The sequence below is a fragment of the Centroberyx gerrardi genome, chromosome 19 (assembly GCF_048128805.1).
Source record: "Centroberyx gerrardi isolate f3 chromosome 19, fCenGer3.hap1.cur.20231027, whole genome shotgun sequence".
Classification (NCBI taxonomy): Eukaryota; Metazoa; Chordata; class Actinopteri; order Beryciformes; family Berycidae; genus Centroberyx; species Centroberyx gerrardi.
In genome coordinates this window covers 2,917,105-2,936,852 of record NC_136015.1, presented here as the reverse complement: position 1 = coordinate 2,936,852, position 19,748 = coordinate 2,917,105, and the positions used below count along the sequence as shown (strand labels likewise).

Below are 19,748 nucleotides of genomic sequence, written 5' to 3'. Positions count from 1 at the left end.
ATGGGGCATGGTAATTTAACAATGATTTTATTTTGAAAAATCTTACCGGAAATACCATTGTTTATTCTTGTTGGCTTGACACTGGTGGGGAATGGAAAGCGCGTCTACTCTGCTGGAATCACTCAGTAGCTCAGTGGATATGGAAAGCGCAACAAGCAAGGATACATCACGTACTCTCACATTGCCAATTTCTGATGGGCTAAAGGCTGATTGTAAAGGTAAGAATCCCAGACTAGTTAAGGTTGTTTTTTTCCACCGCAGAACACATGACACTTGCTGTCAAAATTACATTTATAGGCAGCATAACCCTCAATGAATGTGAAAGTGAATTCCCAATCTTCTGTGTTTTTAATGTGCACGTCTGGTTCCATGCCAGTCCCAGCCTAACGTAATTCAGCTTTTATTTTTTAACACTTGTTGGCATTGCGGGCTCAAGTCAAACCTGGTCTGGTCTAGCTTAGCCACGATAACGCACCGTTCTTTCGTGTATAGAGAGAACGGTACGCCAAGCTCCATTTAAAAATCAAGCAATTTGATGTGGGCTTGGTTATCTACAAAGGTAAATACCTGGTAGAACACGAATTAAGACATTTTCTGAATCCTTAGGATCCGCTCTTCAATTCGGCATACATCTAATACATCAAGCAGCGATGACTTTCAATGAATTTCCACTTTTATAACTGTTCACCTGTTATTCCCACAATCTTCTACCACTAAAATGCACTGTGGAGGGCGGTAACGAACAGTGTGAACCAATACTAAAAGTTGTGATTTTATTGAAATAAAGTACTGTTTCGTCGATCATTTATAAGCCGAATCTACTAGAAGACCCTAACGATTCGTAAAAGGTCACTCATGTTCTATGACGTGTGCATGTTTGCCGATAAACCACGATTATTTAATTTCCAGATTTTTGAATGGAGTTTGGTGTCACGGTTCTCCATACGAGAGAGCGGAACGTATCTGGGCTAGGTCTAGCTATGTTGCCGAGCAACACCTTTTATTTTTTGGCTATAGCTCCATGACAGCTTGAAGAACAGCGCCCTGCTATTAAAATATCCCACTTCTGATCTCTGTGCCTGTCATTGCACATTGTACGTTCAGTTGAAAGTGGGATTTCGGCAAAATTCAAAGGCGTCTCTCCTGTTGTTGACGGATTCACCCAGTGAATAGAAATTAGCGTATCAAATCCCTGTTCGCTGCTGCGGTGCTACATGTGCAAATAGGCTCCCATCCACCCTGCTGTTTTATTTCTCATTCATCTCCTACTGCCAGAATAATGTGAGGATGTATAGTCTAAAGGGAGATGAGGGTATATTCACTTAATCTGTACTTCTCCTATTGTAAATCAATGGGGTGTTAGTTGTTTATGTGCTTTTACAGTTGCTTACAATGCATCCTTTCTTGACTCCCCCCTCCCCAGGTTCCTGCTGCAGCCCCTAGGGATTAAAAGCAGGCTGGTGAATATTTGGTGAAGGCAGAGCGACTTCTCCTGCTCCCGTCCCCCTCCGGCGAGGCCCATCAAGATGGGGAATGGATTGTCAGACCATCACGCCGTCTTCCCCTGCCTCCCGTCTTTCCAGGCCCTCCACATTGTCATTCTAGGACTGGACTGCGCAGGCAAGACCACCGTGTTGTACCGGCTGCGTTTCAACGAGTTCGTGAACACCGTCCCGACAAAGGGATTCAACACGGAGAAGATCAAAGTGTCGCTTGGGGCCAGCCGGCGGACGGCGTCGTTCCACTTCTGGGACGTCGGCGGCCAGGAGAAGCTGCGGCCGCTGTGGCGCTCGTACACGCGCTGCGCCGACGGCATCGTGTTCGTGGTGGACTCGGTGGACGCTGAGCGCATCGAGGAGGCCAAGACAGAGCTGCACAAGATCACGCGGCTGGCGGAGAACCAGGGCGTGCCGGTTCTGGTGGTGGCCAACAAGCAGGACCTGAGGAACTCGCTGAGCCTGGCCGAGATGGAGAACATGCTGGCGCTGAGTGAGCTGGGCGCCTCCACGCCCTGGCACCTCCAGCCGGCCTGCGCCATCATCGGAGAGGGGCTGCAGGAAGGGCTGGAGAAGCTGCACGCCATGATCACCAAGAGGAGGAAGATGCTGCGGCAACAGAAGAAGAAGAGATGAGGTGACGGCCCAAAACCGCCAGTAGGAACTATTAAGAGGACTAATATGAGCTGGATCCAAAGCTGCATGAGGACTAACGCGAGCTGGATCCAAAGCTACATGAGGACTAACGTGAGCTGGATCCAAATCTGCCGGTCGGTTGTGTTTACTATGAAAGAGACACAGCGATCACTGCCCAGTCAGCCGGCAGCCCTTTGAAGTCTGATTGCTGATTGGCTGAGTTTGATCCGTCCAGGGGAACTGTTTGTTCAGGTCAATCAGGGTTTCGTTCTCACAGAGGCCAGTGAAATAGATTTTGCCCCCTGGACTTCGGACGTCAACAGTCCCATCAGCGACAAAGGGACACTAATGTCATTTTCGAAGGAAGTATTTTGCCATACAGCAGCAAGTTGTAAAGTTTACACTGAACACTCAAGCGTCAAAGACGGAGAATGAGCTCAAACTCTTTTATCTCATTTGTTTAAAAAAAAAAATGTTTGTAGTTTACCTGTTCAGAAAACGACGAGTCTTTATATTTTTATTTTACCAAAGCTTGTGTTGAGATTGCACACGGGGGCATACAGTATATTAGAGCGAACTATCAAAATTGCAGATGTCAATCCTTTTAGTATAGTGACAGATAGAAGTATTTTGTCTCCATGTTGCACAGTGGGAGTGTGGTCCACAAGTTTACATGAAGCTTAATGATTCACTAAGTAGAGGAGGCACAATGGGTCTTAGAGGGGAAACTCCACCCTGAAACACTTTAACACTGTTACAAAACAGCTGTTGGTGATGTACTTTGCGTTTCTGGGCCCATTTTGTTGTTTGGTGGTGTATTTGGCATATTCCCAGTGCAGCTACAATGGAGTTTGGTAGCAGAAAATCTAAAACATAAGCGGTAAAAGTCACATTTTGGTGTCAGCACCTCAGAATCAAAGAGCGAGGGCTTTTTTCTAGAGCCGCCATTTTGCACCAAGAGACGTTCAACAATCACAGGGAGAAATCCATCGTAGAAGAGGCAGATAGACCAGAATGCAATGCAGCCACAAGACATGTTGTGTTTTGAGTAAGTGGAGGGGCCGCAATTATAGACATGCCCTAATGTTCACTAAATAGTGTGCTAGCTAGCTATATTCACATGCTCATATGCCCACCTTTTGACTGAAAGCAACAAGTTGACGCCCCTTCTCTCGGGCTGTCGAAAGGCATTCTGGGAAACGTAGGAAATCACTAACTGCAGTAGAAGTAGATGAGGCGGGTTGAGGGAAAGTGGGTTCACCAAAAAGTAAATTACACTTCATCACAAAATGACTCCTGGAATGCATTGAACACATCATAGACTGATGATATTTAACAGTGTCAGAGTATCGGAGGGATTTTCCCTTAAAAAAAAAAAAAATGTCAAAGGAACAATGTGGATTGTCAGTTGTAGCTTTTTAGTATTTCCAGCGGCTATAAAAGGTGTGTATCATTGGGTGAGGGTGGCGGGTGGCTCCATCAGCACCATCGCTCTCGGTGGATCTGTCTTGTGTAATTCTGTTGATTGACGGGCTCAGTTGGCTCAGCAGGAATACTCCTTGGCTGCCTGTCAAATCCTCCATCCTCCTAAGAGACAGGCTGGTGTCGGAGCCAACCTCGCCTATCTGAAGACATATTCACGTGTTCAGCGGAGACAGAGTCTAAAATGCACTTTATCGGTCCTTTTCCCGACCTTCAAATGGACATTGACAGAATTCTGTATGATTCTGATACTAAATGAAGTGAAATATTGCTTCAAAAGAAGCGTTTTATATATATATATATATATATATATCTAAAAACAAAAAAGTTGGATACTGTTGCCAGGTTTCACCCTTTCACTCAGTGTGTTAGGCAGGGTGTTCATATTTATGTGTTTGATCCAATTTGTTCACTTTGAATAAAGCAACAAAAAAGACATAGTGATGTTGTAGCCAGTGTTTCTTTCTTTATCTTATCAGCATTGCTGCTGATCGGTTCAAAGCACAGTCCATCCGGTCGCCGGGTTGAGACAGATTGTCACTTCTCCGCTCATTGGTTTACGTGGAACTGACGCTCTGTACACAATAAAGGGTGATAAAAGGGTGAATCAGGGCTGTTTTCTCAGGGAAAGGGGGCTCTTCCTTCTCTTCCTGGTTTATTGGAACATACGGACACCGATGCCCTTTGCAGCAGGAAACACAGTGAACTGGAGCTGATGTACCCACTCATGTTCTTCCACATTGTACTTAACCCCTTCAGCACCCTGACGTTACCACCGGCTAGCCTACACCCAGACCTAGGGATGGAGAGTCGACTCCAAAAGAATTGATTCTTGATTCTATCACGTCGATTCTGAGAATCAATTCTACTAATAAACGGAATTGGAGTTGACTCCTGTTGAAGTCTCAACTCCAAACTCTGGAATCAAACTAACTGTTTAATTTAAACAAATTTGTAATGAATTCATTCTGAATTAGGCCGATCTATACTAATCTGTGTTCGATTGACTCGGTCTGATCTGACGTGGGGAGGGGGGAGGGAGAAATTCAAGGCTCACTGGTTGAACAGCAACCAGCATAAAACTTACATTTTTGTGTTGACTTTCATTTGGAATCAGAATCGATTCCATCAATTCCATTACAAGTCCGAGTCGGGGTCGGAATCACCTCAAAAAAATGTGGAATCATCCATCCCTACCCAGACCATGGCTCTGTGAAGAAACAAATTCAGGTTCAACAGAGACTCTTAAAGAGGTGACTGCATAATGAGCATGTGCACACTCATTAATATTCACATGAAAGATACAGAGGGAGAAACACATTGCGCATTTGTAGTTGGTGCTGATCCACAGGGATCCACCAGTCTGTCGCTCAAATGTTCCACTGCACTTTTCAGTTTCTATTCTGCAGCTTGTCCTTTAAGTTATTATCAGCTGATAACAGCTACAGTTTGTGAATTAGGAGCTACATGGTGACAGGCAAAACGGGTAGGTTGCAATTCTGTTATTGTTCTGCATAAAGGAAAGAAAATGGGCAAATTTGGTGGAGATCAGCACATTTCCTGGTTGACGTTTGCTACCACCAGTGAATACTGATTACACTGAGGCACTTTATCTGATTTCATTTGTTTTGGAGAAAGTCTAGCCCTGGTACAGTTTGTTCTCTCTTGTATGGAGAGAACTTCATGCTGAACTCCATTCAAAAACCTTGCAATTTAATAAAGAATTAGCCAAGAACCATGGAAGAAGAAGCTCTGTCTTGTGTGGAGGTGTTGGGTTACGATGGGTCAGAAAAGGCATAAAGTCAGGTCTTTCTTTCTTTCTTTCTTTCTCAGCAACCTGCACTCATTTCAGTCAAATGTCAGCTTTTAGAATTGGTTCGCCTGTCATTCCCACAATCTTCACTGTGATGAGCGTTAGCGAGCAACGTGAACCGATCCTAAAAGTTGAGATTTTATTGAAATAAAGTGCTGCTTGGAGGATCATCTATATGCCAAATTTACTAGAAGACCTCTAGAATTTGTAAAAGGTCCTCAGTCCTGTTGAACAAGTGGACTTTTGGCGTGAAATTTTCTCCATACAAGAGACCTGGCACATATCTGGGTTAGAGAAAGTGTAAAAGAGTTGTGTTTGGGTTGCGGTGGATTGCTGGTTTTGCTAGCTGTGCTCAGTGGAGCGGTGTGTTTGGAGAAGAGTGGGAACAGCCAGTTCTGGCCCAAGCCTTGGTCTGCTCTGAGAACAATACCAGCACAAACAAACAGAGGGAGTATGGAGGGGCACGGGGGGGGGGGGGGGGGGGGAGCAGATGAACCATTATGGACTAATTTCTCGGCACTCAGTTCTCCCGTTTGAGGTTTCTTCGGTGGCCGGGTCTGGGAGCAGCGGGGAGGCTGAATCATGTGGCACAAATACTCCCACACTTCCATACACACTGCCTCCAGGTCATCCAGCCAGGGATAATAGAGGTGAAGCTGGCACGCATTTTAATTGTTTCGGAGATGCTGAAATATGCGGGCAGATTGTCTTCCCAGCGTGAGACATAATCCTGCTCCTCTGAGTCCAAGACCCTCAAAAACAATTTCCAATGGGGGGGTTATTTATGCAAACTTTTAATAGGTTCGCAACTGCTGGAGCTACACGTAAACTTTCAACTACATGGAAGGTGAAAGACACCATTATTTGTTTTTCACCAATGTGCTTTTAGGATGTATCAGAAAATCCAAATGATGCATGGAAAAGCAGATTGCATGTCAGTCCGCTGCCCTTCCTGCATCTGTAGCATCCTTCCTCCAGAGCAATATGGCTGCCTGCCCAGTGGCCCTGTATTTTTTTTCCATCACAGAAAGCTCACGCAGGGCTGGGTGGCATGCCAGGTTAAGCCTCTCCCTGTTCCCATGGCCCTTGGCTGAGGGGGAAAACCAACCCGGTTTATCAGAGTGACAGAGGGGGCTTCAGGGTTTGGTTGTTCCCATACATTCATATCAGCCTCCCCGGCTTCCTGGAACGGCACAAATCCTGCCGGGGCCTCTTCCCTTTGATCCTGTGCTGTAATTAACACTGGATTAGTGTGTTACTAGTGGGACCAGCCAAGACGTGAGGCGCTGCCATAGCAAAACACGCAGAGTCAGCACCTTTTCCTGATCTACCTATACCAGGTTAGACTGATATATTGGGCCAATATTGGCTTTTTATTAAAAATCAGATCTGGTCCAGTCAGTGTTATTCACCTCTGATGTGATGGATATGATGCAGTTTGTTTGATTACATATTCATTGTAGAATTGATCAATACTACACTGGTTGTCTATGATTCTAATGAGACATTTTGATCAGATTATAACAAAGTATGAATGAATAGAAGATAACATAAAACTAGATTAAATTTTATTGATCACCATGGGCAAGTTAGTTTGTTGCAGCAGCAGTAATAGGACAAAAGATAGAATATAAAATAAGCAATAAAAACGATAAAAGCAATAAAACTGATATGAACAATAAAAACAGAGTAGTACCAATGTTGGGGACATATAAACATATGCAGCCAACAATTTCAGCACATATTATCATCAGTTTTATTGTCTCAATGTCTAAATGCTGTTTCAGAGGCTTTTCCATCCTGACAAGAAATAAAATTCTGAGGGAAACACAGACTATCGGCACAAAAAATCAGCTTTCAATCCAAACATGTCAATATCGCTATCCGCCTTAAAGAACTCATATTGGTCGAACCCTAACCCATACCGCCGCCTCTCCCAGGGCCAATTCCTTATACGTCATTGAAGTTGACTATATGGTCATAAACATTAGAGCTTGCAGAGATAAAAGGGCAGTGCACGTGGTCATTAAATACTCCCATGAAGGAATGTGGAGCCGATCTGGACTCCTAAGCTTTTCATTTACAGCAGCTGTTTACTATAACTTCCTCCTGCTCGTGACGTTCAGCCACGTGTGGAATTCTGACTCACACATTTCATACAAAAAGCAACACAATGTGCTTCACAGGGCCAAGAGCAATACATGTATGGTAAAATAAGATAAGAACATACACGTCATCATACATAAAAACATACATACATACACATGCACACATGCAGAGGACATAGACAATTTAAATTGCATATAAATTCTGGTAAAACAGAAGCAGACATTTGCTCTAAAAAACCCAACATTAGTGTGTTAAGTCAAAAGACCGAGTTAAAAACAGCAGTAAAAAGAAAAGTTTTAAGTCTACTTTTAAAAGAACAAAGTTTTGGGGCACTTGGCAGGTTGATTTAAAGGAAAAATCCCCTCGTCAGATTCTCTTACACTGTTAGATAATCAATTTTCAATGTATGCCAGGAGTTATTTTGTGATGAAGTGTTGTAATTAACTTTTTTGGTGAACCCACTTTCTACCATTGATGTTGTAGATCACTGAAACCTTTCAAACTCCATTGTAGCTGTGCTGGAACTATCTTGACGTAGCACCAAAGACATCACAATTTAAAACAAAACAGGATCTTGCAGATTACTACTGTGAATACCAGTGTTCGTGTGTATTTCAGTCACATTCAATTGTCCCGTCTTTGATCCCGCTCCTTCTTATTGCCGAGGAAATGGACTTTGAAGGGATTTCCATACCATTTGAAGGCTGTGTGTCCTCCAGGGGTGTGAATGTGCGTACTGCGGGGGGTTTGGTTCGAGCTGAACGTTGACTGCGTGGACTGCCAATCTGATCCCCGGTCAGTGTGTGTGACTTGTGAGGGTGTGGACAGTGTGTGGTCGTCAGAGTGGAGGACAGGATATGGTGATAAGGGAAGAGGAACCACTCCCTTGCCGGCCTTGGTTTCCTGAGAAGAGCCCGGCTGCCTGCCATCTCCCCCTCCACCCAAGTGCAGTAGAAATATGGCTGAGCCGTTTCCTCCAAACTCTTTTTTTTTTGTGTATTGACTGTAAATTGAATACATTTGAAAAGGTGAATACTTTCTTATAACACTTCTGCTTGCCTAGACACTTTCTGTACAGATGTATGGCCTTCAGTAGACCTGCTAATGTTGCATATATGAAAAAAACACATATTTGTCTTTCATATTCCAATATATATTTCACCTATCTTGGTATTTTTTACAATTCTACACTTATTTCATGGTGCATACATTTCATTTTTCAGTCTATTTTCATATTGTACACATTTTCATTCATTTGCGTCCTTTGTCTCAGTATGTTCTTCATTCATTTTTCATTGTCTTTACCCGCTTATTCCTATTCAGGATGGCGGCGGGGGGGCTGGAGCTTATCCCAGCATGCACTGGGTGGAAGGCAGGAAGACATCTCAGAATCAGTTTGTTCTACTGCTGTTATTTTGCACACATGCTGAAATTCATATTTTTTTCATACTTTATCCATATGTCTGCGTTTGTCTTTTAATATGACTGCTTCTCTCTGTTCTGATCATCACTGTTTCAACATGACTCAATCCAGTATGCATAGTCACTTTATATGCTGACAGACCAGGTAAGGCTATACTGTGCCATTTGGAGACACTGAACACCTGCAAACAACAAGAGGCCAGACAACAGCTTGTACTCGACCCCGTTGCATAATCATGACCTTTGTAAGCTCCTCCAGCAGTGTTCCCTTTCATCCTTGTTTAGAGAAAACTCCAAAAGCCATCATGTCCATTTAACTTGAATCAAAGGCATGTTGATGGTTTATAGAAACCCCTAACGGCCCCGCTTGTTTGTTTTACCAGGTGCTATTTCAGTCTCGGGGTTGTTTCTCGCCCCACGGCTTCTGTCCTTATGCAGGAGGACGGGGGGTTCTGACTGTCGTGGGCCTAAAACTCTGAAGAACAAAGCTGGTTTCCCGCTAAACGGTCAATGGGAAGGGGGCGGCGGCTCACCGTAGCGCTTGGGATTTATTTTTCCGGTCATGGGTTCATGAAAGCTTAAGTGTGAACTGGCACATTGACAGCCATGGGAGTAGAGTTACGGCACAGTCACACCAGTCAGGAAGCCGGGTTACAAACCACCTTGTTCTGAGTTGTAGCTGTTGCGATAAAAAAAGGCCATGTGTTATCTTTCTGGGTTTCACAGTAATTGAGCTCGCCACATTCAGAGAATTCAGGGTTGTGTTTCTCGGTGGAACCTCACACTTCAAAGAGATTAAAACATATTCAATAGGAAAAAACACATTCAATATTCAATATCTTTACATTTGACCATTTTGGCATGAAAATGATCAAATGTAAAGATATTGAATATTGACACAAAATATTGGCTATCTGCAGCTTCAATAAAAAATATGGGTATCAGCTTTCAAAAGCGCATATAGGTAGAGCCCTACTAAAAACAGAATATTTATGAACTTTATTAGAATAAACTCTGGATTCTGGACCCCCACTAGCCCAGAACAGAGGGATCTACAGAGGTGAGTTGGTTTTGGAGTGGTTTTATGGGTGATGGAGCTGAGCCTGTAAAGTCAGACTGGACCTGGGCTGTTTTATGTTTTGTCTAAGGGGGTTTTGTTAACTTAGTGGGTGGGAAAGTCTTGGGTTTCCTGGCCGAGCCCTCGACTCTTGGCCTGCTGGGTTAGATAGAGGGTTCAGCGGTGCCATCTTACACAAACAAGAGAGTGTACCAAGTCTACGACTATCAAGATTTTTGGTGGAACAGAAAAATTGCATCTCCACATACAAGATAGTTTTGTTCATTCCAGTTGCATTAAAATCTGATGAGGTCCTTGTTAAGCTGCAAAGATACTAAATTGCGCCCAGCAGCAAAAAATGTTATTTACCTTGGATGTGTCAGTTGAAAAATAGAACAAATCTCAGGGGTAAAGCGACCATGTACTCAGAGCAGAATAGCTTCAATAGTCAGTCAGACACTGGTGCAAAAAGTGTGTTTGAGCACATTTTTTGCAACAATATCTGTACAATTTTGCATTAATCTCTTCATATGGACTGACTTTTTGAGCCTGTTTTGCCCAGACTACATGGTGTGCGGGGTTGCTTTTTACCCCTGATCTATGTAATTTCTCTGAAGAAGCAGTGTCTAATTAGTAGCATTCCTACAAGATTCTAGCTGTCATATGTAAATGCATTTGTATTCCCTCCAAATTCTTATATAACTTGGCCCATGTTTTGCACGTATGCTGGAACTTGTCTCATAGCTCTATTGTTCTTCTCTACCCAACAGATCCTTCTACCTTGTGTCTCCACCAAACCTTACATAATCTTTATTTATCACTGACCCATTCCATCGCCTGAATATTTCAACAAAAAGTGACAGGTTGAAGAAGGCACTCTGCTAAAGTGCTTTTTAATCTTTCACTCCCCTTCACAACCAACAATTCATCTCATATGCCACCTCGCCTCTTCTTAAATGTCTGCCTCGACTCAAAGTCTGCTTGGCAACAGTGAGCCATGGTGTGATAATCAAGGCAGATGGGCTTTTTATTTAATTCTGTCACTGACGTACCTCCGTACTGCGCGCCTTTCATAGCTTCCGAGACCGAGTGGAAATTATTCATATGTGAAGCATAAATGACTGGTTATGTAGCTTTTGTTGGCAAAGCTGTCACATGTTGAGGACAGTCTTGTTTGGCTTGGGACCCCAGAATGGCAAGGTGGAGGGGTGTATGTGTGTGTGTGTGTGTGTGTGTGTGTGTGTGTGTGTGCGGAGGGGGTGAAGGGGGGTTGTTTGCTGAGGTGAACCAACAGGATTATCTTCTTGGCAGGTAACAAGGAGCCACCTCTTGACGCTTCATTAGCACCTCTGATTGACATGCTGAGAGGGCTGGAAAACTAAAATCCTCTCAAGTTGTCTCAACTGTTTCAATAGATTGAGATTCCCCCCCCCCCCCCCCCCCCTCCCCCCAATCCCTTTAAAGGATGTGGCACAAGCAAAACACACCTGGAACAGCTTACATGCTGAAAGTCACAGCGGCAAAATCACTTTCTTACCTTTGGCTGCCAGACAAGTAAACAATTTATTTCAAAGTTCTTCTGTTCAGTTTTGGCTCTGACTTCTTATATGACTGAGCAGGGCTCTGGACTCTGGAACAGCCTCCCTGTAAACGTTGGACTGGCCAACCCAGTGTCTGGCTTTAGGAAATTACTGAAGAGCCACATTTTCTGTCTTGCTGTCTCTTTAAAGGTGCTACGTGTAGCATCATTATATCATTGTCAAATTAATTGTGATAGCTTGGTATGATTACCGTAAACAAATGAGACTGAGATTGGTAGCCTCAATCTCTCACTGGTGGTATTGTGTTTCTCCAAATTAAGACCACATTTCCCATAAACTTCCAATGGCCTTTTCTTAAAAATCAGATATGGTCCAATCAGTGCCATCCATCTCCGATATGTTGGATATGATGCAGTTTGATTAATTACATATTTATTGTAGAATTGATCAGTACTACACTGGTTGTCTATGGGAAGACCTTAACCTGAATTGATTCTAATGAGACATTTTGATCAGATTCCACACAAATATGCATGAATATTATTAGTAGTAGTAGTAGAGTAGCAGCAGTAGTATCCTGGGTTTCAATGAGAGTTTTCGTGTCCCATTATGGTCTAAATGCTGTTTCAGATGCTTTTCCACCCTGCCAAGGATAATATTCTGAGAGCAATACTGAATATTTCCATTTTTTTGGAATGGTCAAAGATATTGAATCTCAGCCAAATATCAGCTATCTGCAGCTTCACTTCAAAAATATTAGTATCGGCCCTGAAAAACCGATATTGGTTGAGCCCTATCATGGTCTGTACCACTACCAACTGACTACTTCTCCCTTTACAGCACAACACAGAGAGATGGAGGCCGGCATCGAAACACAGTCCTCAGATGATTATGATCATGCACGCTGGTCAAAGCGAGGGAGTCGGAGATGGCAGAAGAATGGAGGCTATATCTGCGGCAGGCAGATTACTTAAAGTGTGTGATCCTCTCTGTGGTATAAATGGTTGAACATACTCCAACAGGAGGCAGCTGTGTTGCTGTAAGATAGGCCTGCGGTCCATCCAAGTGTTCTTGGCACTGACAGAGGAGATCACACAACCTCAAGAACACTGCGGCTGGGAGGAATAATATTTTGGCTGGGCTGAGGACTTTGCACGCCATGCTTAGAGAAAGGTGTTTCTGCTGGCAGCTGCAGCACCGGAGAACCCTTTAACTATTCATAATAATTAGCGGACAAATGTGACTCCAATATACACAAGAAAAAGATATCAAAACCATGTATTTAATACTGTGACAACCAAGTGAATTGTCTTGGCAATGCTGTTGCTACATACTCCTAGCCTTTTCTTTAAGTTATTATAAGGAGTGAGCATATATGGGGCAAATATTGATGTTTTATTACAAATTGGGTACCATCCATTTGATAGATATGATGCAGTTTGTTTGCTTACATATTTATGGTTGAATTGATCAATACTACACTGGATGTCTATGGGAAGCCCTTAACCCAAATTGATTCTAATGAGACATTTTGATCAGATTCAACACAAGTGTATAAATATGTTATTATCAGCATTAATATTAGTATCTTGGGTTTCAATGGATAGTTTTAGTGTCCCATGGTCTAAATGCTATTTCAGAGGCTTTTCCACCCTGCCAAGAATATTCAAATTTAAAGATATTGTATACTGGCACAAAATCTCATCTTCAATCCAATCCAGGTTCAGTCCAGAATATATTGTTATATTATTACTTTTCATGAAATGTAAATTGAAACCAAGGTCTCACATGACTCACTATTATAAAACAATATAACCCATTTTGAGGTAAATGCTGACAAACTGAATTATGTTAAGCTTTTAAGCCAGCGTGATTCCCCAACCTCCATAGGAAAAGCCACCGTTCCAAAGCCCTTTTCCCCCCGGTGCCGCTGTTCCTTCCCCTGCTGCAGGCCCACCATGTTGATGGTAATGACCTCAGTGTGAAGAGAACAATGGCTTTTCCTCTGCAGAGAGGGAGGAGGAGGCCACCAGGACCCAGCGAGGGGCCAAAGAAAGCTCATAGTCATTAGTTATGTAACTTTTTTGACATTAAATAAATGTGATATATTATACATTATCTGTCTATGTGTGTCTGTGACCCTGTGTGTTCATGCCTAAATCCCCCCTGTTCGTCTGAAATTGTCTTTTCAGTAATGTTGGGACGTTTTGGGGCGTGAACCATTTACTGTGGGTGTGGCCAGTAGTGAGTAGTGGCTAGCAGCCACAGAGCAGGGAAGTCGCAGCAACAACAACAATGGCGGAAAGCAGGAAGAAAAGAAAGAACAGCAAAGCTAAATGTTCAAAAACACAGTGAACAGATTGTGAGGCAGGAGAGCCTGGGCTGAACAATACTGCTTTCTCAGCATTCCAGTCACTTTGGCATTTACAAGGAGGGTCTTATGTTTTATCACACATCACCCTGATTTATTGCAACGCTATTGATTTCCCCTCAGTTTCCACCCCACGTAGAGCTGAACATTTTCTCGGCCGGGCCACGTAACCAGGTGTCGTCTATAGGAGGAGAGCTCGATCGAACTGTTCTTTCATCGCACCTTATGAAACATCCGGTGCCACGTGAGAGCGATCTGTTAAGATGTGTACTTGAGTAGATAAATAACAAATACTTCTCTTTCATTTTCCCAATTATGAATAGAGCTGTTTGCTAGGCGGTGCGGCTCCTGTCAAGACTGAGCATCTGAGAGAGGTAGAGAGATTGGCATGGATAGAGGGAAGATGGAAGAGAGAGAAAGAGAGAAATATGGGTAGACAGAATTTGGCTTGTCCCAATGCTCTTGCTTTTTTTTAAACATATATTGTATTGAGTGGTTTAACAGCTTAGGTGTAAGTTACATTGGTATGCTATAAAGTAATAATTTCAGATTTTACATAGTTAATATTAACAAAGCAAGACTATTGCCACTTTAATTATACACATGCTGGAGCACCTCTGAATCCATATCCTTATACTAAACATAACAAAGCTCAAACTGTCATCACACTTACAATACAAAATTGTAAAAAAAAAAAAAAAAATTGAGAAAATAAGTGGGAATAAAATAAATTAAACATTAGATAAATAATAATAAATAACCAGTAATAAATGTGGGCTGTTTTCTGTAAGTTTCCATACATTTTCCCATTGGTCATACCTATTTGTGTCCACACTATCTAAAAGGTTTGTCATTTTTTCCAACTTTAATGTTTCAATATAATTTTCAACCATATTTGACCAGTTATAGCATCAGTCACTATTTTGGCACACATGCAGGCAATAGAATCAAGAGTTATGATCCCTGCAGTTGAGAATACATACTCAACGATTTTTCTGATGAAATGGAAGCATCTTATTCATTGGCAGCTCTCATTAAGCCGTCAGTGATAGAGCCAAAGGAGGAGGCATGACATTGCTATTCTACTGTACTGTGATGTACTGGCTGTAGCAGCTTAAAGGACTACACCGACTTTTTGGGGATTTGGCCTCCATGGTCTCCTTACCCAATATGTGACGAGAGGATTGGCACCAAAATCATCTCTGCGTCTCCGGTAGACAGTTCTGTCCTGCGCAAGCGGGTAGGATCCAAGTTTAAACCTAAAGCCATATGGACTATGGGCTCTGCTGCCCTCTACAGGCTGGTCTCAGTACCATTCTAAACCCCGGAACAAGGAATGCATCGCAGGCCAAGCCAATACATTTTTCCTGCAATAACTTTCAGTCACAATGGCTTCTCTTTATGTTTTTCCCTGGGATGATTGTGCTATGTAGGATATTTGAAGATATTTAAATGGGCGTGTCTCGGGCACTATCTCGGTCTCGACTGGTCTTAACTCTCGTGCCTGTCCGAGAAACGCTCTTTTTTCCGTAGAATTTTCCTTAATTCACAGATACAGTATGTGAAGTGCATGTGATTAGCTACATCATTCATATGAGAGGTTTGGAAGGGAAATCATGTCTTGCTATGCAGTATGTTGTACTAATGGATGCTTTCAGGGTTCTTCTTTCCATTTTTTTTGGTGAGTAGATTTAGATGTTACTTTGCTGCATCCCATGTTAGCTAGTTGTAACAATCAATATGAAGAAGCTAATGTATGTCCCACTATCTATATGCGACCATATGGGTGGTTCTGCTATCATAGTCTTAACCCCTCTCCACCTGCTTGCTCTACTAGCAGTCTCTGGTTTCACACGTGACATATTTTCAACATGTCAGCGCCCCAAATCTGCTATCAGCAGCATCAGAATTCGCTTGTTCAAGTCAGTTACATCGCAACGTCCATCTTTTTTACAGTCCATGGCTCAGCACATGCTAACGCTTTAGCATGTGTTAAGTAATTGTAGGCAACTAGCTTTATCCGAAGTATGAGATAAACCTTTTAGTAATCCAAAGTTGGTATTGGTTTTCATTCTATGGCCTGTAGATTCATGACTTCTGAGAACAAAATGTGAAGTGCAAAAATTTTACCTGTCTGGCTAACTTTGCTGACTGTGTGTAAACAACACAAGATTTACACTTTAAGTATCATGGCAAGAGAGATCTTCTGCCAGTGAAAGTGTATCTTTTTGTTGAATGTTGTCTGTTGTACCAATCCCCTAAACAAGCCTGACAGGTTTAGACACGTCATTAAAATTAAATAACCATCCAGCTAGCTTTAGAGCTGCTACTACTTACTTTCTCGCTTAGCATATTGTATGCTAAGCGTTAGCATGCACACCGGACAGAGCTATCTACTGGAGACACAGAGATGACTTTGGTACCAAAATGATTTTGGTGCCAAAATCATCTCGTCACATACTGGGTAAGAAGACCAATGGGCCAAACTCCCAAAAAGTCAGAGTAATCTTTTAATTAGAACTTCCCAGCTTTAGTTTCCTTATCTGGTGTGACACATGAATATCAAAATTTGAGGAGGCTGCATTGTGTAAAACGAGTAGCTCTGTGTATCTAGCACATTACAGAGTAAAGATGATTTTTTCTGTAATATATGAAGCTCAACTAGCAGGCGTATGTGTTTTCTGACTGTGTACAGCAGCTATGAAACATATTCCATCTGCTAGATTTGATTCTTCTCATGTCTCTAACCAAATCCCAGGCTTCAATTATACAATTTTTCTTTGATTTTATCCTAAATTGCATGCTTCAATCACTTTAAAGAATATGATAAACAAATGAAAATCATAGTAGTCATACTGTGGATGGATTTCTATTTATTTAACCTTTACATTGTTGACTCAATACGGGTGGGGAAAGTGTAGATTAGTGGGCTTCAATGGGTTTTAACCTTTTATATATCACAGAAAATTGAAGAAAATCAATGTAGCCTGAAGATCCATGTTTGGCATGAAGATCCATGTTTTATCAGTCACAACACTGGCTTGGATTTGGATACGCATTAAATGTGGGTGTTTTTCCTGCTCCTTGTGTGAGCTGGTCTTCAGAACAGAGGACTAACTTAGTGCTGGGTTTAGCTGCTGCTGTTCATCAGGCTGTTGGTGCTGAGCCCAGACCACAGCAGGAAACAGATAACCAACATACTGCGGACAGTGATAAGACCAGACCGTCACTCACTGACATCTGGAGTACTTTGAGCCACCCTCCTTCTGTAGGTTCACAAAGCGTGTGTGTGTGTGTGTGTGTGTGTGTGTGTGTGTGTGTGTACTTCTATCTTTGTGAGAACTAGTTTGAGATGGTGAGATGGTGTTTGTGCACGCCAAGCATGTTTATGCAGGCACAGAAGACTGTCATGTAGGTATGTGATACGCAGTGTTTAATCAGTGAACTGCAGCTTTATGATAAAATCTCAGTTATGTAACTCAGTTGTCAGGTTGGGACGGGAGGACTGGGGTCTAATTAGTAGAATCACAGGAGCAATTCCCAAGGTGCAGACAGTGCAGAAGCATAACAGCACAGCTCTTCAAACGGTACTGTTTTATCAGTGACTTATTAAGAAAACAGAGGAGAAAATGGCGTCAGAGACAGAGTTCGACCAATATGGGTTTTTGAAGGCCGATACAGATACCAATATTTTTGGATTGAAGCTGCTGATAGCTGATATTCAATATCTTTTAATTTGACCATTTTCATGCCAAAAATCACCAGTATTCAGTGTATCCACCAGACTTATATTCTTGTCAGGGTGGAAAAGCCTCTGAAACAACATTTAGACCATCATGGGACACTAAAACTCTCCATTGAAACCCAAGATACTACTTCGACTACTACTAAAACTACTACTACTACTACTACTAATAATAATAATAATAATAATGTTAAATGTGGCATTAGAATCAATTCATGTTAGGTTCTTCCCATAGACAACCAGTGTAGTATTCATCAATTCTACAATAAATATGTAATCAATCAAACTGCATCATATCCATCATATCAGAGGTGGACGACACTGACTGGACCGGATCTGATTTTTAATAAAATGCCAGTCATCAGTCCCATATATCAGTCTAACCCATCAGAGATAAATTATATTAAATATCAATGTTTTCGCCAGTCCAAGGCAGCTTTTCCTCGTATCTATTTTACTGGTTGAATAATTGGATTGATTTCATTTTCATGAAATAATTTAACTGTAATTTATTCACCCTGTCCAATATATTCACATGACTCACATCCGTTTAATATGGGGCAAAACACTTGCAGATACTTAAGCCTGGTTTCTAGTTAAATATTAAAGAACCCCGTATTTCAATTTCTGGTCGTCAGAAACTCGGTCAAACCGGCAGTGAAACATTTAGCAGCGTGTGAGTGATGTGATATCATGCGGCGGGGTTGAGTCTCCCGTGACCTATATTGACAGCATGAGTGTGATAGCAGGGATTACCTCTTATAGCTCAGGGAAATCTGGATAAGAAAATGTAAAAAAAAATAAAAAAATAAAAAAAAAGATAGTTTTACTTTGGGGTGTCAGAGAGAAAACAACAGCCTTAAACTAAACTCTCCTCCTCACCGCAAACTGGATAATGACGTAATTGTTGTGTCTTGCTGTGCTTGTTTCTCTGCTCTCTCACCCTGTTTGATGATTAAACGTCAGTCCTGAGTGGCAGATGAGACATTCCTCTCTACAGCACTGTTTTATCTAGAGAGGGGGTGCAGTCAGGTCGAACTGAGAGGAAAGGCATTTCCCCGGCGGCCCGACGTTTACGTGTTTCACGCGTGTTACAGCATCAAGAGCCCCAACTTGAGGAGGGTAAATCCTCTTAGAAGTTATTCAAAGAATGCGTGCGAAAGCCCTGAAATAATCAGCCCCCGAAAATACCGCACCGACATATGTTCGCAGATGCAAAAACACAGAGTTATTTTTACTCCCAGAGCCCTTGGCATTCTGTCCTGAGTGGCGAGTGTACTGTATGTGTGTGTGTGTGTCTAATCCCAGTTGAAACGGGAGCCAGTAAGGCAGTCGAACCCCCTGGTCTGTGACAGGCATCTCTTCAGTTCTTTGGTTCTTGCATCTGCTTTGCGCTGCTCCTCCCTGATAGAGATTCAGGCCTAATTAACTTCGTACTCCAGAAATTTGCCCTGCTTTACATTTCAGATCAAACTCCTTGTGGAATCAGTATGTGCGGGTGTGTTTGTGTATGTGTGTGTGTGTGCCCATTTTTGGCCACCCAGAGTTTTACGCCCTCGCCAGTGAGATGCTTCTAAATCGAGAGCTGAATGGTAAGTGAGTGGTGGACTGGAGGGGTTGGGGGGAGGAGGAGGGAGGTCTGGTACAGAATTGCCTCTTCTGTGACTGGGCAGAAAATGTATCATCACTCAAGTCAATTGAAACCCTATATGGTTGTCATGTATAGTACTGTACATTCTCACTTGCTCTCTACAACACTGTCAGCTGGCCCTGTCCAGTCGCAGTATAGGTTCTAATTAGGGTTCAACCGATGTTTTTGAATTCCAAGTATTCAGTGTTTCTCCCAGATTTTTCTTGTCAGGGTGCAAAAGCCTCTGAAACAGCATTTAGACCATAGGACACTAAAACTCTCCACTGAAACCCAGCATGAGAACCAAACACATTCATGCATCAGGTCAAAGTGTTGTATTTGAATCAATTCAGGTGAAGGACTTCCCATAGAACAGTGATTCTCAACCTTTCATATCAAGGACCCCTAATTTAGTCCACATTAGAGCCATTTGATAAGAATTTGTC

General features: G+C 42.4%; 1 protein-coding gene across 1 annotated transcript; it reads left to right on the top strand.

Moving 5' to 3' along the window:
* The first annotated feature begins 141 nt into the window (after window positions 1-141).
* Window positions 142-4,054, top strand: arl4ab (ADP-ribosylation factor-like 4ab). The gene is made up of 2 exons (XM_078290361.1): window positions 142-218; window positions 1,424-4,054. The coding sequence occupies exon 2, from the start codon at window positions 1,527-1,529 to the stop codon at window positions 2,130-2,132; it is 606 nt and encodes a 201-aa protein (XP_078146487.1). The 5' UTR covers window positions 142-218; window positions 1,424-1,526; the 3' UTR covers window positions 2,133-4,054.
* Window positions 4,055-19,748: the final 15,694 nt, after the last annotated feature.